Source organism: Sorghum bicolor, chromosome 6 (assembly GCF_000003195.3).
Source record: "Sorghum bicolor cultivar BTx623 chromosome 6, Sorghum_bicolor_NCBIv3, whole genome shotgun sequence".
Taxonomy (NCBI): domain Eukaryota; kingdom Viridiplantae; phylum Streptophyta; class Magnoliopsida; order Poales; family Poaceae; genus Sorghum; species Sorghum bicolor.
Genome location: NC_012875.2, coordinates 40,933,601 through 40,960,026, shown reverse-complemented (window position 1 = coordinate 40,960,026; position 26,426 = coordinate 40,933,601). Strand labels below are relative to the sequence as shown.

The 26,426-nt window shown below is 47.6% G+C and overlaps 1 protein-coding gene across 1 annotated transcript; it reads left to right on the top strand.

Moving 5' to 3' along the window:
• LOC110436460 lies at positions 10,723–13,606 on the top strand. Its single transcript, XM_021463562.1, has 6 exons — positions 10,723–10,854; positions 10,999–11,160; positions 11,230–12,371; positions 12,936–13,077; positions 13,350–13,482; positions 13,596–13,606. The coding sequence occupies exons 1-6, from the start codon at positions 10,723–10,725 to the stop codon at positions 13,604–13,606; spliced, it is 1,722 nt and encodes a 573-aa protein (XP_021319237.1).

Here is a 26,426-nt window from a genome sequence, read left to right as displayed (position 1 = left end):
CTGGCACCGGGGATGGAAAATCCTGCGGGAGAAGACCCGCCAGAAGAGGACGCTGCTCGGTGTACTCATTACACCAGCAGTGAAGAGGACCAAGCCCGCCCCATCCCGACCTCCGAGGAGAGGGTAGCGGGGAAGAGGCCATTGCCGGCAGATCCTTTGCCAGCGGATCTTCCGGCGGAGAGCAGCCAAGCACCGAAGCGTCGTCGGCTCGTTGACGATGACGACGACGACGAGGAGGCTGCGCCGTCGTTGGTCCGACGGCCCCGGGGTCGCCCAGATAATGCGCCGGCCGCTACTGATCGAGTGGCCAGCGACGCCCCTGCACTGCAAGTTGTCGAGACGGGGGCGCAGGTGCCGACCGGCCGGGCGAGGAGGAGGTTCACCGCCACCCACCGTCGATCAGACTTGTAAGTGTTCGACTTACGTATTTTTGGACTCCTCTTTGATTTTTTTTTTGAAATTTGACTTTTGTTCCTGTAGTGCGGCGTCGGATGTCGACCCCGGCCAGGTTGCCAGCCAAGGGACGGGCGAGCCTGCCCGCGGTTCTGGGGATGCGGCCCCCCAGACCACAGAGCAGCCAACAGCTGCAGTCGCGCCTGGGAGCACCGAGGGGCTCCCGAGCACGGCACCGACTACGACAAGCAGCCCGACCAGGGCTGGAGAGGCTCCCCCAACTGACTCCTCAGGGAAGGGAAGATCGCCGACCGCTCCTCCTGCCGGGGGGAGTGAAGTCCCCACGCCGCCCCGAGCAGGAGCCTCCTCTGCTGCGGGCTCCCCAGGTCTGGTCCAAGGGCCAGTAATACCTGGGACCACCACCGGGGGTGACGCAGCACAGGAGGAGGAAACCCGGGCGGCCTCCGATGATGAGGTGGAAGAGATCGAGGGTCGTCCCCGTGATGGCCGCCAACACGTGTATGTGTGGCGCCAACGCGGGGATCACTTTATCGGGCATGAGGAGCTCGCCGAGACCGAAGAGGCCGCCAGGGTGGAGCGCGCGGCCAAGTGCCTCGTCGACGAAGTCAAGGTAAGCGGCTTTTTGCACTGCTGCACATTCTTTTGCCTTGTCTTGCATGGTCGTTATATGCTTGCTTTGTAGGACGCAATGAAAACGGCGAAGTACCGTAAACGGTGCTTTGACCAGATAGAAGGCGTCATGGCCGAGAACAAGGCCCTTGCCGCGGAGGTTGACCGGTTGCGGGCGGAGGTCGGGGAGAAGGTGGTCGAGATGAGTGCCGAAAAGGAGCGTCGTCTCGACCTCGCTCGTCGTTTGGCCGACCAGTACCGGCTGCAAGAAGGTTAGTCACACGCTCCGAGCAGCTTCGCGTACTTGTATAGTTTGCTTTGCTAACCAGTTTAGGATTCACGCAGACTTGGAAGAGGAGGTGGCGAGCCTCCAACAAGAGAAGGAGCAGCTCAGCCAACAGCTCGCCGGTGCGCTGGAGTCCGGGCGGCGAGCAGGAGAGGAGTTGGGTCGAAAAGACCGGGAGCTATCTGGTAATGGTTGCCGCCTTGTTGGTTACTGCCTGCCCCTTTTTTATGCCGAAAATAACGCTTCGTTTCGTTTGCAGTGCTCAAGGTGAACGCCAAAAAGCACCTGGGCGATCTGACCAAGGACCGGGACTCCTGGAAGGTCAACCGTTGCAGGATCTGGAAAGGAGTGTCCCCGGTCCTAGACCTGATCAGTCCCGAGCCCTCGGAGAGCCAGCCCCGCGCGCCGCAGTTGACCCCGGTCGAGAAGGCGCAACGGGCGTGGGACTGGCTCCAGCAGTTTGTGAAGGACGCCGGGGAGTTTGCCGGCGCGCACGTCCTCAGCATGGTGCGCGCCCACTACCCCCTGGTCGACTTGAGCAGGCTGGAGAAGGGGTACCCGAAGGAAGTCGGCCCGCAGGACGCGGACGAGCTTCGGAGTAGTCTGCTGGACTTGTCGTCGACAGTGATCGGCGACATCAATCTGTGCGGAACGGCCACTCCTCCAGACCAGCCGAGCTCAGATAGGTCGGCCAGGGAGTTGTCGGGCGCGTCCGTTGCTGGAGATGGGCGGTCGACGCCTGCGGTCTCGACCAGCCAGGCGCCGGTGGCCCCGACCCCTTCGTCCGGGCAGCAGGGCCAGGCGGGTGATCAGCCCGAGCAACTAGGCCAATAGGGTAGTCTGTAGGAATAGACTAGTGTCTGCCCGTCAGGGTATTTATTGTAAACTTTGTATGTAAAGTTTGTAATAAAGTTTACTTTTTGTCATGACTGTTGTTTTGAGCGCTGTAAAAATATCTGAGTGACGTGTCACTGTATTTGTCTTGGTTGTCGCTAAGAGCATCCATTGCAGGAGTTTTGCCGAGTGCTGTGTGTGACAAGGTATAGGCAAAAAATAGAGAATTTCATTATCAAAAATTATAAGATACTTACAAAAGAAAGTCATTAAAACTTTATGGATAGAAACGTCGCAGTTTGTCGATGTGCCAAGAGTTAGGCACTCGTGTTCCGTCTGGGTATGCCAATCTGTAGGACGTAGGTCGTGTGACCTCGGTCACCACGAAGGGTCCTTCCCAGGGAGTGGATAGCTTGTGCATTCCCTCCTGGCTTGTTTTCCATCGAAGCACCAAATCGCCGACCACGAAGGATCGGTCCTTGACGTTCCTGTTGTAGTATCGCCTGACTGCCGCGAGATATTTTGCTGTTCGGAGACATGAAACTAAACGCTTTTCCTCCATGCAATTGATTTCGAGTTCTCTGGCGTTGTCGGCGGTCGCCTGGTCGAAGTGCTCGATTCTAGGGGATCCGAAGTGTATGTCAGACGGCAGGACCGCCTCTGCACCGTATACCATGAAGTAGGGAGACACCCCTGTGTTTCGACTGGTCTGAGTTCGGAGGCCCCAGACCACTGCCGGCAATTCTTTCATCCATCGACCGGGTGCTCTGTCGTTTTCGGTGTACAGCCTTTTCTTTAGGGCGTCAACGATCATTCCGTTAGCACGTTCGACTTGACCGTTGGCACGTGGATGTGCCACTGACACATATTTTATGACTATGCCTCTGTCATCGCAGAAATCCCAAAAAGTGGTGCCAGTAAACTGGGTGCCCAGGTCGGTGATTATGCTGTTCGGGATGCCGAATCTGTGTATGATTTGATTGAGAAACTCCACAGCCTTCTCGGAGGTTGCCTTGACCAGCGGCATGTATTCAATCCACTTGGAGAACTTGTCGATTAACACGAAGACAAACTTGAAATTGCCCGGGGCTGGTTTAAATGGTCCGATCATGTCAAGCCCCCAGCAAGCAAAGGGCCAAGACGACGGGATGGTTTGAATTTCGTGGGCAGGTACATGGGTCCTCTTAGCGAAAAACTGACATCCTTCGCAATGCCGAACCAGTTTTTCTGCGTCGCCGACCGCGGTTGGCCAATAAAAACCTGCTCGGAAAGCCTTTCCGACCAGCGTTCTAGATGCGGCGTGATTGCCGCAGGATCCAGCGTGTATGTCCTCCAAGAGCTTGATACCATCATCTTGGGGTATGCACTTGAGCAGTACTTCGGAGCTTGCGTTTTTCCGCATGAGTTTTCCGTCGACCAGGATGTAGTTCTTTGATCGTCGGATGAGACGCTCGTTCTCTGTTTTGTCCTGAAAGCCTGTCCCGTCTGATATGTATTTGATGAACGGGGTACGCCAGTCACGCCCGCCGGTTGTCGGAGTGGCGTCATCTATGAGCATTGCCTCGGTGGGTTGCTTGTCGACCAGGGGGGAGCTTACGCTCGGCTCATGGATGTCCTGGAAGAAAATACCCCGCGGGATTTGGGCCCGAGATGAGCCTAACTTTGACAACGCATCTGCTGCTTGGTTCTTATCCCGGACCACGTGGATGTACTCTATGCCATAGAAGTTAGTTTCCCATTTGCGAATTTCTTTGCAGTAGAGATCCATCTTCTTGTGGGTTGTGTCCCACTCCTTGTTGAGCTGGTTGATGACCAAAGCGGAGTCGCCATAGACGTAGAGGCGCTTGACCCCCAGTTCAACGGCTAGTCGTATGCCATGCAAGCATGCTTCGTATTCGGCGACGTTGTTTGACGCCGGAAAAAGGATCTGAAGGATGTAACGGAGTTTGTCCTTGTTGGGTGATACGAACAATATCCCAGCGCCTGCACCGTTGATGCTCAAGGACCCGTCAAAGAACATTGACCAGTGGTCTGAGACATCGGGAACGGAAGGCTCGTTGAGATCCGTCCATTCGGCAATGAAATCGACCAGGGCTTGAGACTTGACAGTGGTGCGACTCTGGAACTCCAGGGAAAATGGACATAATTCCATTGCCCATTTCACGATTCTGCCATTGGCGTCTTTATTGCGCAGGATGTCCCCGAGAGGGAAACTGGTTGTCACCAGGACTCGATGGCCGTCGAAGTAGTGCTTCAGCTTTCTTGACATTATCCGGATGGCGTATATAAGCTTCTGTATTTGTGGGTACCTGGCCTTGGACTCGTTTAAGACTTCGCTTATGAAGTAAACGGGTCTCTGGACCTTGAAGACGTGACCTGGTTCATCTCGCTCGACCACTATTGCCGTGGAAACAACCCTGTCGGTTCCAGCAATGTAAAGGAGTAGGTCTTCATTGGGCTGAGGCGCTGTGAGGACAGGTGGTGAAGTGAGGAAGGTCTTAAGCTGAGTGAACGCAGCGTCGGCTTCCTCTGTCCAAGAAAATTTTTCTAACGCTTTCAATAGTTTGAAGAAAGGGAGGCCTTTTTCTCCCAGCCTTGAGATGAAACGACTGAGGGCGGCCATGCATCCGGTTAGCTTCTGAATATCCTTGACGTTCTTCGGTGGTCGCATGTCGAGTACGGCTTTGACTTTTGAAGGGTTTGGTCGTATGCCGTCGCGACTGACGACGTTACCGAGCAGTAGACCGGAAGGAACGCCGAAAATGCATTTCTTGGGGTTGAGCTTCCACTTGTACCTATTGAGTGCCTTGAAGGTTCGGTCTAAGTTGTCGATTAGGGTGCTCGCGTCCCTTGTTTTTACGACCACGTCGTCCACATAGGCCTCGACGAGGTCATCGCGAATCTCGTCGTGGAGGCATTGCTGGATGGCCCTTTGATAAGTGGCCCCGGCGTTTTTGAGTCCAAAAGACATGGTAGTATAGCAGTATGCGCCGAAGGGTGTGATGAAGGATGTTTTGATCTGATCTTCTTCCTTTAGCGAGATCTGGTGATAACCAGAGTAGCAATCTAGAAAGGAGAGGAGTTCGCATCCGGCCGTTGAGTCGACCACCTCGTCGATGCGAGGAAGACCAAAAGGATCTTTAGGACAGTGTTTGTTGAGGTCGGTATAATCAACGCACATTCTCTATTCATTATTCTTTTTGCGTACAAGAACCGGATTGGCGAGCCAATCGGGGTGATACACTTCTTTTATGAATCCGGCTGCTAGAAGCCGTGTTATTTCTGTCCTAATAGCCTCCTTTTTGTCACGAGCGAACCGTCGCAGTTTTTGCTTGATTGGTCTTGCGGTCTTCGAGACATTTAAGGAGTGCTCGATCAGATTTCGTGGGACACCGGGCATGTCTGCGGGTTTCCATGCGAAAACGCTCACGTTGTCCCTTAGAAACCTGACGAGCGCGTCTTCCTATTTTGGATCCAGGTTAGCCCCGATGAGGGCTGTCTTCTCGGGGTTGCCTTCGACCAGCTGCATTTCTTTGTACTCCTTGGATTTTGAGTTCTTTCTGGCTGTCTCCTGCTCAGGTAATCGGAGCTGGTCGGGAGGCAGCTGTGCGGCTTGGTTTGCTGTTTCCGCCATGCGGATTGAGAGGTCGATTGCCTCGGTGATCTTGAAGCTTTCTTCTTCGCAGGTGTACGCGGTGTAGACGTTGCCTCTGATGGTTAGGACACCCTTCTCCGTGGGCATCTTAAGGACTAGGTATGAGTAGTGCGGGACTGCCATGAACTTTGTCAGCGATGGGCGGCCCAGTATGGCGTGATAGGTCCCGTCGAAATCCGCGACTACGAAGTTGATGAACTCCGTCCGGAAGTGATCGGGTGTGCCGAATTGGACAGGCAATGTTATCTGTCCGAGGGGCACCGAACTTTGACCTGGCAAAACCCCCCAGAATTGGGCGTCGTAAGGTTTTAGTTGTGCCGGTGATATCTTGAGGGCGGGCAGGCTGTTGCGGAAAAGGATGTCGATGGAGCTTCCCCCGTCCACGAGCACGCGCTCGAATCTGATGCTATTGATGCAGGGATCAAGAATCAGTGGGAAACGACCCGGCTCTGGGATAGCGGCCCACTGGTCCTTCCTGCTGAACGAGATCTCCCTGTGGGACCACGCGGGAAATTTCGGATCTGCGATCAGCCCGTCCGTGCTGTCTATGTTGAGGCAGGCTCTCTTTAACAGCTTTCTTTCTCGCTTGGACTCAGTGGAGACCTTGCCCCCCAAAAATGGAGTGGACCACGTCGGTGGGGCTGACGTATTGGTGTCGGGGGTCCCTGTCTTGGTCCTCATCCTCATCTTCGTGGTCGTGCCCGTCGCGCTTGTTATTTTTCTTGGCGGAGTCCTCTTGGGCGGCCCGCCGTGTATAGATACTTTTGAGGACGCGGCACTCCTCCATGGTATGGTTAGACTTTGGGTGTAGCTGGCACGGTCCCTTCAACGTTTTGTTGTAGTCGTCTTGGTAGTCCCGTCGTCCATTGGGACGTTTGACCGTATTTACTTCGTGGTCGTATTCGCGAGGGCGCTTTCCTCTGAAGTCGTCGCGGCTGTCGCGCCGCCGATCCCAACCCTCTCGGTGATCGCGGTTGTCGGAGCGGCGGTGATTTCTGTTGTCGTAGCGACCACGACCGTCATCTCGCCGGGAAGGCTGGTCGGGGCCTCTCGCATCGTCTCGGATTAGTTTTTCTGCGTCATCAGCATCGGCGTAATTTTTAGCCGTGGCGAGGAGCTCTGCTACCGTTGATGGGCGCTTACGCAACAGCTTGTTCCTCAGCGCTTCATGGAAACGCAAGCCCTTGATAAAGGCTGATATGGCCTCGTCATGAGAAATCTTCGGGATTTTGAGGCGCATATCCGAGAATCGTCGGATGTAATCGCGCAGAGGTTCATTCTTCCTGTCCCTTATCCTTTCAAGGTCATACTTGTTTCCGGGCTGCTCGCATGTGGCGATGAAGTTGTCGATGAAGGCCTGGCGTAGCTCTTCCCAAGAGTCGAAGGAGTCCTCGGGCAAGCCGAGAAGCCACTGATGACCAGCCTGGTCGAGGACTACGGGGAAGTAGTTAGCCATGACGTGCTCATCTCCTGCCGCTGATCGGACGGCGATTTCATAGAGAGTGATCCAGTTCTCTGGATTTTCCTTGCCGTCGTATTTTTTAAGTTTTTCGAGCTTGAAATTGCGGGGCCACACGACCTGGCGGAGGTGTGAGGAGAACTGTCTTAGGCCCGGAGGACCGTGGGTCGCATCGTACTCGATGCGGCGCAGGTTTTCGTGGACTGCTCTCTCTGCGGCGCGCCTGTTGATGCGGTCCCGGGCATCTTTGGGAGGGATGTTGTGGCGGAGATCCCTGTGTTGGTCTTCTTCTTGGCCACGTACGCCGTGAATTTGCTTGCGGCGGCCATCGGCGTCCCGACCACCATCGTCGCGCCGCGAGTCCCCTCGACGGTTGTCGGGGGAGCGGCTGCGGTGACGCCTGCTGGGTGAGACCTGGCTACGATTAGTCTGGTCGGAGGCGGCTTCCGTATAAGAGACGTCCTGGACTCTCTTGAGTAGAGTGGCTGTCTGTCCCATTGCGGCGATCAGGTGTGCTCGGATGCTGGTCCGGACTCCCTGGCATTCGGGGGTGTCAGGAAGCCGATCCAGGTTGGCCATGGCGACAGCCACGTTGGCGCTTGGCGTTTTGTAGACTGGCTGGTCCCCGACCATGTCAAAGGCATCGTTGAGGTTACTTGGTGGCATCTGTTGTTGCTCGTCCGCACGCCGTCGGGCGCGATCGGCGTTACGCTGTTCGCGGAGTTGCCTCTGGTCATCTGTTTCTCCGTCAACAGCCGGTTCGTCGGCGCTGACATTGAACACAATATCCCCTCGCCGGGGGGGGAATATCGGGAATCGGTCGAAACCCGGAGGGTGTGAAGGAAAATCCAGGTCGTAGCCTTCGTCTTCGGTGTTTATAACCTCGGTGGGGACGGAGCCGGTGCTTGAGTTGGTGCTGGAAACCTGGCCGTCCCGTAGCTCTCGGATTGTCACCATGTTGACATGGTGACGATTGTTCCTTGTCGGCGACCAACCCACCTTGCTGAAAACGGATTGGACATGCTGTGAGTAAACAGAGGCCGAGTTGTTCAGGCCGCGAGGATAGTCTTCCTTTTTGAGCTCGACGGATCGTCCTGAGGAGGTTGAGGTTATCGTCAGGGACGTTCCCAGCCGTTCGTGTGTGGCGACACGAGTTGGCCGGCGGGATTTCGAAAAATCCGCTCGAGCAGCTTGGTCGGGACGGCGCAGAATTCCATCTATCAGTTGGGAAACTTCGAGTAGCTTGGAGTCAGCGCGATCGAGCGCTTGGAGGAGGTCCGAGCAGTCGATCTCCTTTCCCTTGTAGAGTGGGAACGGTGGTCGGGAGCCTGGTGCCGTCACGCGTGTGGTCGGAGACGGCGTGATCTCAGATTGGGTCTGGATCTCCTTCGGAACCGTGGTCGCGAAGCCGCCGCTGCACGTCGTCCACGTGATCTGGCCGACGGTGAACGTGAGGCCTTCGGGCACGGTCGCGGAAGCTGGGATCGTGACCATCTTGTTCGCCGGAAAAGTTGCACGCACACCCCCTACCTGGCGCGCCACTGTCGACGAAAGCTAGTCGGCAGTCTACCTTGGGGTATACCCACGGTAGTAGTTTATCGGTAGACGGTGCGCAGACTACGAACTCGATGGTGACGCAAGACACGGACAAGCTTTTTATCCAGGTTCGGCCGCCGAATTGGCGTAATACCTACGTCCTGCGTCTGGTTGTATTGATTTGTGCTGAGAGAATATGATGTGATGTGTCCTCTAGGGGACCCCTGCCCCTCCTTATATATCCTGAAGGGACAGAGTTACAAGCAAAGTATCCTATTTGGTACAATATCTTGTAGCCTTGCGGTGCACGCCGACCAGTCGTGCGCCGCACGTCTTCATCTTGTGGGCCGAGCCACCTCTGATGGTGCGGCCCATATAGGCCCGTGAGGGTATAGGGGTTTATACCCCCACAAACAGTCATCACCATAAAAATACACCAACATGTATGCATCAAAATTTTTTTCTAAACTTAGATTAAATTTTAAATTTCCAAAATTTATTATTTTTCTATATTACAATGCTTCACCAAGATATTTAATTAATTCAAATTTATCTATTTAAAAGAAGACAAATTTTTGGGTGTTACTCACCTGTAGTTGCTCTTCCTTCTCTTTTCTGTTGTTCTTGAGTAGAAAGATTCATGAACTGATTTTGAGGAGTATTTGTATTGTTTTTCGATGTGGGAATAGAGGCCCAAATCCTTTTCTTCCGTGATTCATCTATTTTGTCTATGATTTTCGCTTCCTGAGTTTTTGTGTTTTTCCCTGTTTTCGTGGCTGGCAACGATTTGATATTCCCAAAGTTTGGATTGATCCCAAGCGATGATTTTTAGGGGATAGTTTCGTGCCTAGGTGAATTTCATCTGACCAAATTTTAGGAACGTTTCGTGAAGATTTGAGTCAGATCTGTTGATTTTTCTGAGCCGCCTCTTTTTCTGTTCTTGGAGTTCGTCTCCTGGTTATCCACCAAACCAATCAGGGTGCAGGTCTCTTGAACCAATGGAAGACGAGCTTTGTACGTAAGTAACCAGGCTTCCAGCAGTTCTGCTGCTTTTCAGTCCACCCATTGTTCCCTTGCTGTTCGTTCTTGGTTCTCTGTTCGTCAAGTGTTAGTGCGGGAGAAACAGCAGCAACGCTGCAGCGGTGAGCGCCTCCCAGGCAGTGCTTGCCGAAGATCTTCGCAGCTGGCCGCTCACCCAGGTGTTTGATTCCTGTTGTTTCTGGTTTCAGGCTCTATCTTGCCTCGTTGTTCTCTAAGTGCAGGTCTTCAGCAGTCACTTCAATCGAGTTCAGCAGGCCGACTGCTCCCTCTTTCCTGCTCCTGCATGCAACATCGCGGATAGTGTGCTTCTTCGTGCGTTCATCCTCTCGGTTCCCGTGTGTGCTTGCTGCAAGTGGGTTTGTGCAGTCCCAGATCCTTCAGCTGTTTTTGCTTCTATGTTTTTGTGCTTTCATTCAACTGAAGCTACCAGTGCTTGGTCAGGTTGTGCTCTGTTTGAGTGGACAAAGAGCATAAAAAATATACAATCAAGTGCAGTGAGCTGTTATTCGTCTGTGGAGTCTGAATTTATTGGCCAGTCCCTCCCTCTTATTTTCTGCTGATTTTCCATTGTTTTATGGTGGCTCTGATTTTCGTTCCACGCGTATTTTGGTCGTTCGAGCTCCAATTTGATTTCCGTCAGTTGCGTTGGACTTCTACCGTTGCGAGGAATTTTATTTATTTGCTCCTGTCACCAGTTTTCTTGAGTAATTCAGTTTCGAGTACTTGCTTGTGTTTGGCGGTGATTTTGGGATAAGGGCTAAATATTTTGAAAAAAATTTAAGGCTCCCATTCGCCCCCTCTCTGGTCGTCGTTTTTGGTCCTTCAATTGGTATCAGAGCCGGTTAAGGATCATTCCACCGTAATCGGTTCGTGATCCACGAAGGCGATATGGAGCGTGGTTTTGGAAAACCACCGTTCTTCGATGGAACAAATTACCCCTATTGGAAAATACGCATGTCCGGGCATCTCCAGGGGATTGACTCGCTTGTTTGGGAAATTTACGAGGATGCTACTTTCGTTGTGCTTGAACCCCGTGCTCGAATCACGCAAGATCAAAAAGATCGGCACATCGCAAATAGCAAAGCAAGATCTGTTCTTTTCTCGAGTCTTTCGCTTCCTGAGTTTGAGCGTGTCTCTGATTGTGCTACTGCTCGAGAGATCTAGGTGAGGCTTCAGAGCTATCACGAGGGTGTAGCCCATGTCAAAACCAGACTCTATGAGACGTACAAGAGAGAGTACGAGAACTTCACTCAGCTTGATGGCGAGTCCATCGATGCCATGTCTTCTCGTTTTCAGACGATCATCGACAAGATTCGAGCAAACAAGGTACAACTTCCTTATGACGATCATGAGAGGGCTCTCAAGATTCTATATGCCCTAGATCGGAAGGTATAGGATGTGAAGGTGTCCGCCATCATCGAGTCTTCGAACTACGACACCATCACCGTGGACGAGCTATTCAGCAAGCTCAAGTCCACCGAGATCGATTACCAGACCCCAGCCAAGCTCAAGAATCCCTCTGCACTGACTATGACCTTAATCTTAGGTAACAGTTCAAGTTCTTCTGCTAACCCTTCACAGATATCGTTTGCCTTGTCTTCTTTGGTGTCTGTTTCAGAGGAGCAGTTGGAGACCCTTGGGGATGACGAGCTGGCGTTGATCATCAACCGGTTCTCGTGGTTCCACAACAACCGCTTGAACCATCGCCGGGGTGGTGATCAAAAGGTGGGCTGCTACAACTGTGGAGATCCCAACCACTTCATCGCTCGCTGCCCCAAGAAGAACAAGCACTCCTCCGACAAGTATGACTCCGGCAGGCGCAAGGACAAACACGATTACACCTCCAAGAAGTACAAGTCAAAGAAGGGCTTCGACAAGGAGGCGCTCAAGAAGATATACCGCAAGAAAGCCAAGGCACAAGAGCGTGCCTTCCTTGCTTCCCTCAGTGACCTTGACAACGACTCTGACGATGACCGCTCCTCCTCTCCCTCAAGTGATGATGAGTCCGAGAGGAAGATGAAGGAGAAGCTGACCTGTCTCTGCTTCATCGCCGACTCCACTCATGGAGGCTTCTACACCATGGCGATTGATGAAGAGGTGAAGGCCAGCAAGGATGAGGTCTCCTTCGAAGATGACACCTCCGAGGTATCTCCTTCTATCAATGACCTTGCTGCTGAGCTTGATAGCATGAATGTCACCTTGATTATTCAAGATAAATTGCTTAAGTGTGCTACCCGTGAGAGGAAAGAGTTTAAGGACAAGCTAGACTTGGCGCTGAAGGAGCTTGAGGTTGCTAAGAAGTGTGCTATGGTTGTGTCAGATGAAGTAGAGTGCGATGAGTGTGTTGTTCATATGTCTAACTTCTCTAAATTGCAATCTAAGTATGCTTCTTTGCTTGATGAGTATGGTGAGCTGAAGGCTAGGCTTGTCTTGTTGGGTGCGTGCAAGTCCTGCTCGGGCTTGCAATCTGAGCTGGCAGAGAAGAATTCCAAGATCTCTATTCTTGAGAAGGCCAGTTCAGATAGCACCATTGCTAAGTGTGCATGTTGTGAGAGCTTAGTGCTAGAGCTTGAGTCTTGCTGGCATGACAAGATGAGATCCAAGGAAGAAAACACATACCTTCGATCCATCTTGAGTTGGGTGTCTAGCAGTGAGCCATAGTTGGGCATGATGATGAGCCAGTTCTGGCGGGGAACTGGTACATCGGGTGTAGGATTTGCTATAGGTGGGAAGGGTGAAAATATTTATGGCAAGGTTGGTGAATTTAGTGGTTTGAGCCCAAGTGAGAAACCATCTACTACTCCCAAGTTGATCAAATTCACTCCACCTGAGCCTTCCAAACCCACTGTCAAAGATGGAGTGTTTGAAGAACCTCCAAAAGTTTCACCTTAGAAACAAGTGTGGTTTCCAAAACCTAACCATCTCAGAAACCCACTTGACACTCTACCAAACATCTCTGAGGATCCCCTTCCTAAAGCCAAAAAGCCACCAAGAGTGAACCATACACACAAGAGAGTGAGCCAACAACCACCCAAGAGAGAGGTGAGGTATCACTGTGAGTATTGCCATAGAGATGGTCATCTTGCTGAATTTTGCTTTAGGAGGAAGAGAGATGAGTGGCGAGAGTACGAGTTGAACAACTGGAACATGTACCGCCCGCCGCATGGCGTACATGTGTCGCTTATTCAGAGGCGCAGTGCTAGGCCTAGAGGTGCAATGCCTCAAGATACTAGGCCTCAGCTTGTGAGACCACGTGGTGGTCATGCCTGGCGTGGTTGAGGTCATGATCAATATGACTTTGAACCTCGTGGTAGTGGCTTTGCTACTTAGTCCCATAGCTCTAGCGGACCACGTTTTCCCTTTCGTGGTGATCGCTTTCCTCAAATGGGACGTGGCATGCTTGGTGTTTTTCCTAACACTTTTCTAGGGCAAATGACCCAACATTAGTATCCTTCACATTTTACTAAGCCCAGTGTTGCACCATTTGCTCACCCCATGTCTTTCTATTGATGCAGATCAGAGGCCTGGAGAACACGTGGCTTGTTGATTTCAGTTGTTCGCGCCACATGACCGGAAGTTCAAAATGGTTCTCTAGCCTCGACCCCGTGCAATGTAAGGAGTACATCACATTCGGGGATAATAGCAAAGGTAATGTGCTTTCTTGTGGGACCATTCGACTCAATGAGAGTTTTGTCTTGAAGGATGTTGCTTTGGTTTCAAATTTGCATTTTAATTTTCTTTCGGTTTCGCAACTCCTTCAGGATGGTTTTGAGGTGCAATTTAAGACTGGTTTGTCTCGAGTTCTTGATTTTCAGGGAAATCTTGTTTGCCAGATTGTCCCTTTTGGTCGTGTCTTTCGAGCTAACTTTTCTCACTCTTTTGGCTCTTCTCATTGTCTTGTGGCTAGATCCTCCTTTGATCTTTGGAAGTGGCATAGGAGACTTGGTCATTAGAGCTTTGACTTACTAGCTAGGTTGAGCTCACTTGATTTAATCTGAGGATTGCCCAAGTTGAAATTTGAAAAGGATTTGGTTTGTGACCCTTGTCGTCATGGGAAGATGGTTGCCGCTTCTCACCCTCCTGTGACTCAGGTCATGACCAAGGGACTCGGTGAGCTACTTCATATGGCATAGTTGGTCCGGCTCGGGTTCGGTCAGAGGGAGGGAAGTGGTATGTTTTAGTGATCGTGGATGACTTTTCTCGCTACTCTTGGGTGTTTTTCATGGAGGGTAAGGATGAGGCTTTTTCTCATGTTCGAGATTTGATTCTTCGGTTACAGACTGAGCTGCCTAAGAATGCCATGAGAGCTACACGCAATGACAATGACACAGAATTCAAAAACACTGAGTTTGATACCTTCTGTGCTTATTTGGGTCTCGAGCACCAGTTTTCCTCTCCTTATGTTCCCTAGCAAAATGGTGCTGTTGAGCACAAAAATCAGACCCTTGTTGAGATGGCCAGGACGATGCTCGATGAGCATAGGACTCCTAGAAGATATTGGGCCGAGGCGATCAACACCGCTTGTCGTGTTTCCAATCACATTTTTCTTCGAGCCTTCTTGAAAAAGGCCTCTTATGAGTTGCAATTTGGTCAATTACCCAAGGTAAGTCACTTCAGGGTGTTTGGTTGCAAGTGTTTCATCTTGAAGCAAGGTAATTTGGACAAATTTCAGTCCAGGTCCTCCGACGGTATTCTTCTAGGTTATGCTTCTCATTCTCATGCATATCGTGTACTTAACCTTGAAACTAACCGAGTCGTGGAGACCTGTGAGGTCACATTCGATGAGACTATGCCTTGTTCTTCTCCTATCTTTGAACGTGCAGGTGATCAAGAGATTGGTGAGAGCATCTTTGTTGAGGATGATGCAGAAGAAGCCAATTGGGGTGATCTTGAGCTGACTCCAATGGCTGCCCCTCTCGACTCTTCAACGACCACTTCGGCTCACAGACCCGATCCATCTTCTTCCACTACTTGGGGTCTGATCGAGCAACCTCCTCAGCCTACACCGGCTGTTCCTGAGGAGGTCCCAGCTGCAGTTGAGGGGGAGGCGACTTCTTCAAGGGAAGCACCTCGACACATTCAGCATCGCCATCCACCTCAAACCATGATTGGTGAAATTGACCAGCGAGTCATGCGGTCTAGGTCATATCACATCTCACACTTTGCTCATTCTACTTTTGTTGCTTCTTTTGAGCCTCGAGATGTTGGACACGCACTATCTAATTCTGATTGGGTTAATGCTATGCATGAGGAGTTAGAAAACTTTAAGAGAAACAAGGTTTGGGTTTTAGTACCACTTTCACCAGATTGCCATCCCATAGGTACCAAGTGGGTTTTCAAAAACAAACAGAGTGAAGATGGGGTGGTAGTGAGGAACAAGACTAGGTTGGTAGCTCAGGGTTTTTATCAGAAAGAGGGGATAGACTATGAGGAAACCTTTGCTCCTATTGCCTGGCTTTGTTGTTCTCTAAGTGCAGGTCTTCAGCAGTCACTTCAATCGAGTTCAGCAGGCCGACTGCTCCCTCTTTCCTGCTCCTGCATGCAACATCGCGGATAGTGTGCTTCTCCGTGCGTTCATCCTCTCAGTTCCAGTTTGTGCTTGCTGCAAGTGGGTTTGTGCAGTCCCAGATCCTTCAGCTGTTTTTGCTTCTATGTTTTTGTGCTTTCATTCAACTGAAGCTATCAGTGCTTGGTCAGGTTGTGCTCTATTTGAGATTTCGAGAGAAAGCTAGCATTTTCTCTCGGTTTGGACAAAGAGCATAAAAAAATATACAATCAAGTGCAGTGTGTTGTTCTTCATTTGTGGAGTCTGAATTTATTGGCCAGTCCCTCCCTCTTATTTTCTGCTGATTTTCCATTGTTTTATGGTGGCTCTGATTTTCCGTTCACGCGTATTTTGGTCGTTCGAGCTCCGATTTTATTTCCGTTAGTTGCGTTGGACTTCTACCGTTGCGAGGAATTTTATTTATTTGCTCATGTCACCAGTTGGCTTGAGTAATTCAGCTTCGAGTACTTGCTTGTGTTTGGCGGTGATTTTGGCACAACGGCTAAATATTTCGAAAGAAATTCGAGGCTCCCATTCACTTCCCTCTGGTCGCCGTTTTCGGTCCTTCAAAAGCTTCGTCCGTCCATTGAGCAATCTCATCCGCTTCATCCCCAGCACCCTTCCCTGCTTAGAAGCTGGGGGCATGAAATTGCCTAGGTGGCAATCCTCCTACTACGGATCGTTAATTTTGGTTGTGCCTCAACAGTCGGCTGAGGAAGCAGCGGTGATGGCACCTTACATAGGATCTTGTCGATGAATCGCTTTAGCCTTTTGTCGTCGGAGCTTCCACGTTCGGTTGGCCAGGGAGGGCCGGAGGGGTGGCCGTGTCCGCGCCTCCTGCCATTGGAGCTTCAGCGTTTAGCTGCCATGGAAGGATGGCCGTGTCCACGTCTGGGGGGATGGGGGATGGCACTGGAGCTTTCTGGACTGTCCTCCCAACTTTCAGACTGCGTTCTGCTATAAACTACTAGGTTTACATAATAGAATGCAATTATCAATCGGCACTTCATTTCTTACAGGTTAATATCAGGATTAACATGAGATATAAAATTTATATTAAATATAAAAAGACTTGTAATGCTTGATGCCACTGCTACACGTTCGGGTATTAGCACCGGTCGGGAAGGGCCTTTTGCCCCGGTTCCCGAGCCGGTGCTACCCTTTCGGAACTAAAGGCCCACCCTTTAGTCCCGGTTCGGGAAACTGGGGTTAAAGCCCCCCTTTAACACCGGTTGGTAATACCAACCGGTGTTAAAGGATCCGCCAGGGTCAATGTTTTCATAAACGCTAAACGGTAAACAGTCGGTCACCTGCCGTTTAGCCATTATTCGGGCTAAACAGTCCATTAAACGGGCTAAACGGTCAATTAAACGGACTAAACAGATGATTAAACGGAAACGGTGTATCATTGTGTAGCGTTTACACGGCGTTTAAACGGTCTAAACGGCCGTTTAGGCGAACAGTGGCCAGGGTTGCCACGTTGCAGTACCCTTTAACACCGGTTGGTATTACCAACCGGTGTTAAATGGTTTTTTTTTTGGTTCACTTCTTCGGTTCTGTTTATTGTTTTTATATAATAATAATAATAGGTTTTTCAATACATGTTTTTGCTGATATAATAATATATTTATATTACACGCATATTAAGCATATATAAAAGAGACATGTAACGTACTCTGAGCGTCTCTGTGGGTGTTTGATTGACTTATGCCATCATGAATTTGCACACGTAATATGCACATAGATTGTTCCCCCTTCTTGTCTGAAACACCACTGTACGATATATATATATAGAATATTCACGACCACGACAATAAAAAGGCTACAAGTTAGCGAAAGTTTGCTAGCTAGTAAAACTTACTTGTGGATGAATTATGTTAAGCGGCGCTTTACATCCACTGATATGTTCACGGTCAATAAATCTTTCCCAAACCCTACACACAACCATTGTGGATCGTGAACTAATAATTACAGAGTCATATTATGATATTCTTCTAGCTGAGATCGACATTACGTACCTTTGAATAATGTTTACCATTTGTTGATAATTTTCTTATGGTTTTCTCATTGAGTCAAAGATTATCAACCGGTTCTTGGGAATTTCAATGACCATGAGTATCCAGTGAAAACTGTTTACACATATATATAGTCAGGCCTATATATAACTATATAAAACTTGTCTCGAGTAATAATAAGTAAAATAAAATATGCATGCACTTAATAACTATATACCTCACTCGAAGTTGAAGGGGAAGAGTATTTTTTGTTTTTATTTTTGGTTCACAAAGAACCTCATAAGATTGGTGCAGACTTCTGTCTCATGAGCTGCTGTCCACATTGCCTGCGGAGCCTTGAAAACAATATAAGGGTCAACGAACCCAATAATATTGTCATTTCTGATTCTGAGCTCTCTCATTTAGTGCCTGCATATATACATACAAATCCTAAGTGTGTAAGGATTATATACATATAATTAAAGAAGTTAGAAGTATAATAAAAAGAAAAAAATACTTACAGACAAAAGCAGATGACAAGAGATTTGTCGAGAGCGTCGAGGTGACATAATTGGTGCACTTCTTCGAACTGCACGTATATGAGGTCATCTCCACGGAAGTAGTGATGTTGTCTAATACGAACAGAAATCCAATTCTCTCCCCTTTTAGACGCCTCAATGCACCATTTGTTTATTGCAAACATTTGTGTGCCAAGCTCATGTAAACGCTGAGGGTCGAATAGACTCCTGCCCGGTTCATATCTTGCCCTCCATGGATCAACTACCTCAGCTTTTTCAAATGTTTGGCATCCTATAATGGCGGCAATTTCTTCCATATTTAAACCGCTCTGTCCAAAGTAACGCTCAAGCGAGCTAGCTCAGACACTGCTAAGGATTTCTTTGGCATCAAGTCTTCATTTGAGCCGTATTGATTTGGCACAATCAAAGGGGCACCGGTTTTGATACTTCTCCGAGCTGTGGGACCCTCTTTCCTACTCTCTTTCTAGGCTGTGAAGACTTGACCAGAGACCGCTCATAGTCCGAAAGTGCTGGCTTTTTCTGAGCTTCGCGTTTCTTCTTTTGCTGGTCTGCCACCTTCTGCCTCAGTTCTGATGGCTTTACATAAAAGTACGGCTTTTCTGGGTTTAGCCGCTTTTTTCTATCCTCCTTCAATTTATCAAAAAATTATTTCACCCAGCTTTGGATGCAGCAATTACCTCCTCTTCACTCTTTTCGTAAGATAATTTTTCTGGTGTCTTAGCTCTCTTTGCTGAGGCAGCCTTCTTTGGAGGTGGGACCGATGACTTCGGTCGTTCTTGGGCGGACCGCTTCTGACTACCTCGCTTTGGAGGCGAGGGGACCGACCGTGTACTCTTTGGAGAGGGCGGTGCAGGCGGTGGAGGTGGTGGGGCTGATCTTTTCGGTGTTGGAGAACGCGGTGGAGGAGTTGGAGACCTCGGTGGAGGAGGTGTAGACCGTGGTGGAGGCGGTGGCGGGGTCGGTGTGGCCGCTGCAGGTATTGGAGGAGATCCAGCATTGTCACTGCTTGCTGGGGAGAGAACTGGACTTAGGTTGGAGGAGTCCCTACAAAGAAAACAATTACAAGTTTTGTGAGCAAACTTTTTTTAAATTCAATACATAATAAATAATATAAGAAGTAAAATTTCGCACGAACCTATGGTGAGAAAAAATTATGAAGCGCTTGCGCCAACAAATAAACGTCTTCTCAGCTTCACCTAAGGTCTTCTCTCCGTCTCCCCCTTCTATTTCTAGAAGCACATTGCCACAACCTTTCTCAACCCTATCAACCGAGACGCTTGCATATCCACCAGGTACTGGTCGATTATGGATTCTTGGAGTTCTCGTTCGGTCGATAGGGTTGACAACAGCGATAGCCACCTTTTTCGTTGCATTCCCATCTGGTACATGCAGCTCACAGGTAGTAAAAGTCTCTGTGACATCATCCACGGGGAAGTGTACCTTCGTGTCATCCTGAATGGTTGGTACTTCCGTGGATGCGCAGCTGCTTTTCAACTGGCCTGGGGGGCTAACGTTGACCTCAGGCTGTTATGTACCTTGCCCTTTCGTCATTTGACTAAGTGCTGCTTGCACTTGACTTTGAATCTCCGCCTGCATCCATTCTTCACGAGCTTTCTCGCGCTCTTCTGACTGCAGAACAAAAGCTTCCAGGAGGCGGATCCGCTCTGCCTCCTCATCCTTCTTTCTCTGGCGGCTTCTGTAGGTATCTTGATCAGCTTGGAATGATTGCAGCCATGGAACTGCCCCATAGCCTCTCGTACGCCCACCGTGCTCAGGATTTTTAAGCGCATAGGTGAGTTCATCCTTCTCCCTGTTAGGCCTGAACTCACCAAACTGAACCGCCTCTCATGCACGGACCAGTCTCTCTGCAGCTCTAGAGATTTCTTGGCCCCAAACTAGCGCCCCGGTATCTGGGTCCACGCTTCCCCCATGACCGTAGAACCAATGCTTGGAGCACTCACTCCAATTCTTTGCTATTGTCTCGGGTGTAACCCCCTGGCAAGCATCTCATGTTCCATTCGGTCCCACTTGGGAACATCACTCTTATAACCACCTGATCCCATATGATGGTGGTATGTCTTTTTACTTGCATTCTCTTTGTTTCTAATGGCTCGTTCCTCGCCCTCTTCTGATGTTTTGTACTGCACGAAGTCATCCCAGAAGGCCCTCAGCTTTACATATTTCTTGAGGTTGAAATTTGGAGTCTCGTTTTTCTTGACAAATTTATTATACAAAGACTTCTTCCAATTCTGGAACAGTACCGCCATCTTCTTCATAGTCCAGTCATAAATTCGCACCTTCAACTCTTCATCGTTGGTGTCGAAGGTGTAAACGTCTGTGACGGCTTTCCAAACGAACTCCTTGTCACGATCAAAGACAAAACTGATTTCAGGAGCACCTCGCTTCTCTCTCCATTCACGAGCACTGATCGGTATTTGATCTCTCACAAGGTATCCACAGTGACTAACATACTTATTTGCATGTTCACCAAGTGGTCTGCCTGTAGCTATCTCAAACTCAGAGATTACATAGCGGCCCTCCAACGGCTTCTTTGGCCCTCGTGGAGGTACGCTTCTCCCTGTAGAGGTCAATCCAGAAGGCTACATGTAGATATAGAAACAAAAATACTAAATTAATAACCAAGTAAGTCTAAAACCTAATGTAAGAGATACATTCTATATGTTTATATTTACATACCTCGCCGGTATTTCCTTCTTGTTGCACGACAAGTTGTTGCTCAGGCGCATTGACCTGTTGCTCAGGGGCATTGCCCTCTTGTTGCTCAGTCGGATTGCCTTGCATGATCTCGTTGTAATCAATAAAGTACTGACTACCGTCGTCAATCATATTTTGAATGACATCTTCCATATATTCAGGATCATCGTGAGGACGGTCGGCCATTTCTATGTCTGCAACCATATATATATATATATATATATATATATATATATATATATATATATATATATAAGATAAGAAATACACTAGAATAATATAAGTGCTAGAAAAAATAATACGAACAATAACACTAGAATAATACAAGTGCTAGAGTGCTCCAAACTAATAAATAATACTAAAAAAATAATACGGACAATAACACTAGAATAATATACTAGCACAATATATTTCATAACAATTCAAAACACTACAATTCATAATATACTAGAATAATATACTAAAAAGTCTTTTAAGCCAAGTAATATACTAGAATAATATACTAAAAAATAATACTAGAATAATAGTATAAACAATAATAGTATATGTTTTAAGCCAAGTAATACACTTGCACCTAGAATAATGTACTAAAAAAATTAATACTTCAAAATAATACAAGAATAATATAAGTGCTAGAGTGCTCCAAACTAAAAAATAATACTAAAAAAATAATACGGACAATAACACTAGAATAATATACTAGCACAATATATTTCATAACAATTCATAATATACTAGAATAATATACTAAAAAGTCTTTTAAGCCAAGTAATATATTAGAATAATATACTAAAAAATAATATAAAAAATAATACTAGAATAATAGTATAAACAATAATAGTATATGTATACACTAGAATCTTTTAAGCCAAATAATACAATAGAATAATATACTAAAAACAATACTATAAAATAATATAAGAATAATAGTACAAACATTAATATATATTAGAGACTTATATACTACTACATATATATTTAAAACAATTCAAAACATTTTATATAAGATATATATGCATATATACGATATATATATATATATATATATGATATATATATATATATATATATGATATATATATATAACATATTATTCATTGAAACTGTTGGTATTCATATATATATACAATTCATATATACAATTTTAGTGTATATATATAAACTGTTGGCATTCATGCATATATATATAGATCGATGAATATACGTAGGATCGTGGCGGCCGGAGTTTGTCAAAGGAGATGGCCGGTGGCGGCCGGCTCTGGTGGAGATAGCCGCTGCGGCGGCGCCGGAGATGGTGGCGGCGGCGCTGGAGATGAATGACGGTGCTGGGGAGACGAACGGGCGGCGCTGGGCGGCGGCGGCGGAGCTCTCTGTTCGACGAAGACGAAGACGACAAGGCAACTGCTCAGATCCAGAGCGCCTGTGGCTTATATAGGGGCGGACCCTTTAGCACCGGTCTGTAGATGGAACCGGTGCTAAAGGGTCTTTAACACCGGCTGGTAACACGCGCCGGTGTTAAAGGGTGACCCTTTAGTACTGGCACGTGTTACCAGCCGGTGCTAAAGGGACCCTTTAGCACCGGTTCCAGCCACGGACCGGTGCTAAAGGGTCCTAGGCGCGCTCGGGCGGGGTCCCAAAAATTTTCAGGACCCTTTAGCACCGGTTCCCACTATGGGCCGGTGCTAAAGGCCTCGTTTTTTAGTTTAGGGTTTTTCAATTGTTTATATATACAGTTTATATTATAAATTGTATAGTAAATTAAATATTTTATAAAATATTTTTTAAACAGTGACATATATTGTAATTTTTTTTAATGTACACATGAAAAATTTTAACCTTAAATATCTTACTGTATTTTTATAATTTGCAATGATTTTGTAAGAAATGTTTAGTATTTTGTTAATGCAAAAATATATTATTCTAATAAATTTACAAAACTATATTCAATCAACTGGAAATCTATTTTCACATCATATTGACGTTAAACTTTTTATTTTTGTTATTTATTACTCGGAATGCTAGTAGGGTATTGTTTTCATCAAATAAAAAATCTATTTATCATATAAAAATATATATCTTGATGAACACACCCTTTGACCGAACCCTAGATTGTCCCAAATGAAAAAGTCATGAATACAAAGTTTGTTACACTCATCAAGTTCTACATTTTGTCTAATGGTCAACTTTTCTTTTGGAAAAGTTTGAACCACTGAATTTTGAATTTTCAGAGAATTCATAGCCACGCAGCGGTTTTGGAACCCTACATGGTCTCGAATGGAAAAGTTATGAATACCAATATTGTTCCACTTATCAAAATCTACATTTAATATATAGACCATTCTTGCATTTGACCAAGTTTTAGGAAGGTGTAGTTGAAAATCCACAATTGACACATATAGTTTCATATAGTTTGTGTGAGATTCAAGAATTGGTGGGTATTGTTAACTTAAACTTTCTCAAATGGAAAAGTTGTGTATATAAAAAGTTTAGATCTTGATGATATCTAACAATTTGGTATTCAAAAATTTTTCATTTTAAGTAATTTAGTTTGTCATTTGACCAAGTTCGACCAAAACCCGTCTTGGATTTTATAGAAATGTGATTAGGATTGGCTAAAAATTATCCAAATGGAAAAATGGACAATATATAAAATGTAGATCTTGATGATCTCTAACAATTTTGTATTCAAATTTTTTTCATTTGAAGTCATCAAATGGGCCATTTGACCAAGTTTGACGAAAGTCAAAGCATTGGTTTTTACAAAAACACCCTTTGATCGAACCCTAGATTGTCCCAAATGGAAAAGTCATGAATACAAAGTTTGTTACACTCATCAAAATTCACAATTCTCAAATATAGTTTCATACAAAGTTTGTTACAACACATACTATTAAACATGACTTTATGCTAAGCCGACACAACAGTGAACTTCTTCTTGACGTATGACCCTTGGTTATGATCCTGCCGTAACCATGGAGTATCCTCATTGTTTAACAGAATGCTTGGGTCTTTGTTGACTATGAAGGGCGGAATTCGATCATCCCTTTCGTAATCGCCTGTTGTCTGACTTGTCCTCAATTCCGACAATATTTCTTTTCCCAGAAAGGACAATGTGGCGCTTTGGCTCATTGATGAATGAGTGGTCATTATTTTTTTCTCTCTTTGGTTTCGTAGACATATCTTTGACATAGAACACCTGACTCACGTCTGCAGCAAGGATGAATGGTTCGTCTTTGAACCCACTATTGTTAAGGTCCATGGTTAAAGTCAACACAGAACTCTATGACCTCCTCTGTTCTGTAGCCCTTGGCAATGCTTCCTTCTGGTCGGGAATGACTATGGACATATTTCTTTAGGACACCCATGAATCTCTCGAAGGGGAACATGTTGTGTAGGAACACAAGACCGAGAATACAAATCTCTTTGATCAGATGAACTAGGAGGTGTGTCATGATATCGAAGAAGGATGTAGGGAACACCAACTCAAAGCTGACGAGACATTGAACGACATCATTCTGCAGAGTAGCTAGTTGCTCTGGATTGATTGCCTTCTGAGAAATTGCATTGAGGAATGCACATAGCTTTACGGTGGCTAGACGTACGTGTGGAGGTAAAATTCCTCTTAAAACCACCGGCAGCAATTGCGTCATTAGAACGTGACAGTCATGGGACTTCAAGTTCAGGAATTTCTTCTCTGGCACATTAATTATTCCCATGATATTGGAGGAGAATCCAGATAGGACCTTGATGCTGCTAAGACATTCAAACATGCTTTCCTTCTCTTCTTTGCTCAGAGTGTAGCTAGCACGGCTTAAGTAATGACCTTTTCTGGATGCAGGTTGTCTCGTTCTTTCATGTGCTGCAAGTCTTGTCGTGCTTCAAGTGAATCCTTAGACTTCCCATAGAAACCCATGAATCCGAGCAAGTTCACACAAAGATTATTTGTCAGATGCATCACGTCAATCGCGTTGCGGACCTCTAGGACATTCCAGTAAGGTAGCTCCCAAAATATGGATTTCTTCTTCCACATGGGTACGTGTCCCTTAGCATCCTTGGGAATAGGTTTGCTGCCTCGTCCCTGTAACACCCTAGGTGTTAAGCATGCACTTAATCTTACCAAAGCATGCATAAGCATTCTCATCAAGCATAGCATCAATTGAGCATGTCATCCATCCAAAATGTGATTTTATGTGCTTTATTTTATGTGATTTAAATATGTTAAAAATGAGATGCTTGTTTCTAAAATTGTGAAATATTCAAACTAGGTTGGATTGTGTGCAAAAAGAATTGAGAATATTTTTGTGCAATTTTTGGAGCCATAGAATTTGAGAAATGGAATTTATACAAAAATCCCCAAAATGAATTTATTTGAAAACCTAGAACTAGTTTTAATTTGTAATTCAAATTCTAATTGGAATTTGGTCTTGCTTATTAAAACAAAGTTGTAGGGTTTTTGTTTTGGAACAACTTTCATTTTGGGAAAAAGAGGTGAAAATGAGTTTAAAATGGTCCAAATGAATTTAGAAAGAGTTTGAGAAAAGAAATTCAAAAAAAATAGAAAAGGGAAAAGGGGGGCGCTAGCAGGCCGCGGCCTCACTTCTGGCCCACTGGCCGAAGCCGGCCCAGCCCGCCCGCGCTCACCCCCTTCCCCGCGCCAGCGCCCGCGCCGTGCCCGCGCGCGCGGACGGCCGCGCCGTGCCGCCGTGGCGCGCCGGCAGAGCCTGGCCACCGCGTGGCGAGCAGGCGGCAGCCTGGACGCGCCCTGGTCGGCCACCAGGAGCGCCCGGCCACGTCCGCCGCTGCCCCCGCTGCCATTTGCGCTCCTCCACTCGCGGTCTCACCCTCCGCTCGATCGCGTGCAGCAGCCGCCGCTCCGCCCCACGCCATCGTCGCCGACGACGTGGAGCTTCTCTCCCGGCCAGCTCCGCATCGCGTGCTCGCGCTCTACCGCGCTCGGTGAGTCCCGTGCGCTCGGGAGAGCTCACCGGAGTGAGTCGAGACTCCGGCGACCTCACGGTCTCCGTGGTTCTCCCCCTCTACCCCGCCATTTCTCGCGCTTTTTGATGCGTTAGCTTCGTCTTGGCCTCGCGCACCTATTCCGGCCGTAAGCGCGCGCTCTACCGCCGTGTGGTGGCCGGACCGCGGCGAGCCGTGCCGCCGCTCCGCCATGGCCGGTGGCGAGCCTGCTCCGGTCCATTTCAGGCCGCGCAAAAGAGTGCGCTAGGTTCGCCTTGAGCCGTAGAGCGTGTAGGGCAACTTGATTCGCCGAAAGAGGTCGCCGACGGCGAGCTCCGGCTCGCCGGAGCTCTCCCCTCTCTGCGTCCTGGCCAGCGGGCCCGGCTGGCAGGCGGGTCCGCTCGTCAGTGACCGCAGGTGCACTGCACCGGGTGCACCTAGCTGGTTCCGGGGTGGATTTGAATTGTTTTTCAGAAAAATGATTTCCAGAAAATGGTTTAAATGTTCTAAAATCCATATCTTGAGAATTATAGCTCCAAAATTAGTGAAATAAATTTTGGTGTGCTCTCTGTTCTCAGATCTACAGTTTGATGTAATTGCATGTCATGATTGAACAATTTTTCTGAACAGAAATAATTAATCCATGTTTTTGCTGAATTGGGAAAATGCATAGTAATTAAAATATGACTCTGAAAAATGTGAAACTTGTTTTTCTGGCTCTGCATGTATGTTTAGTCACTGGGAAAATTCTGCAACACATTATTTGGTATATGAATGAATTTATGATGATTTAAATGCTTGCATGGCAGTGGTTTATGATTTTTAATAAATATTTGGATCATG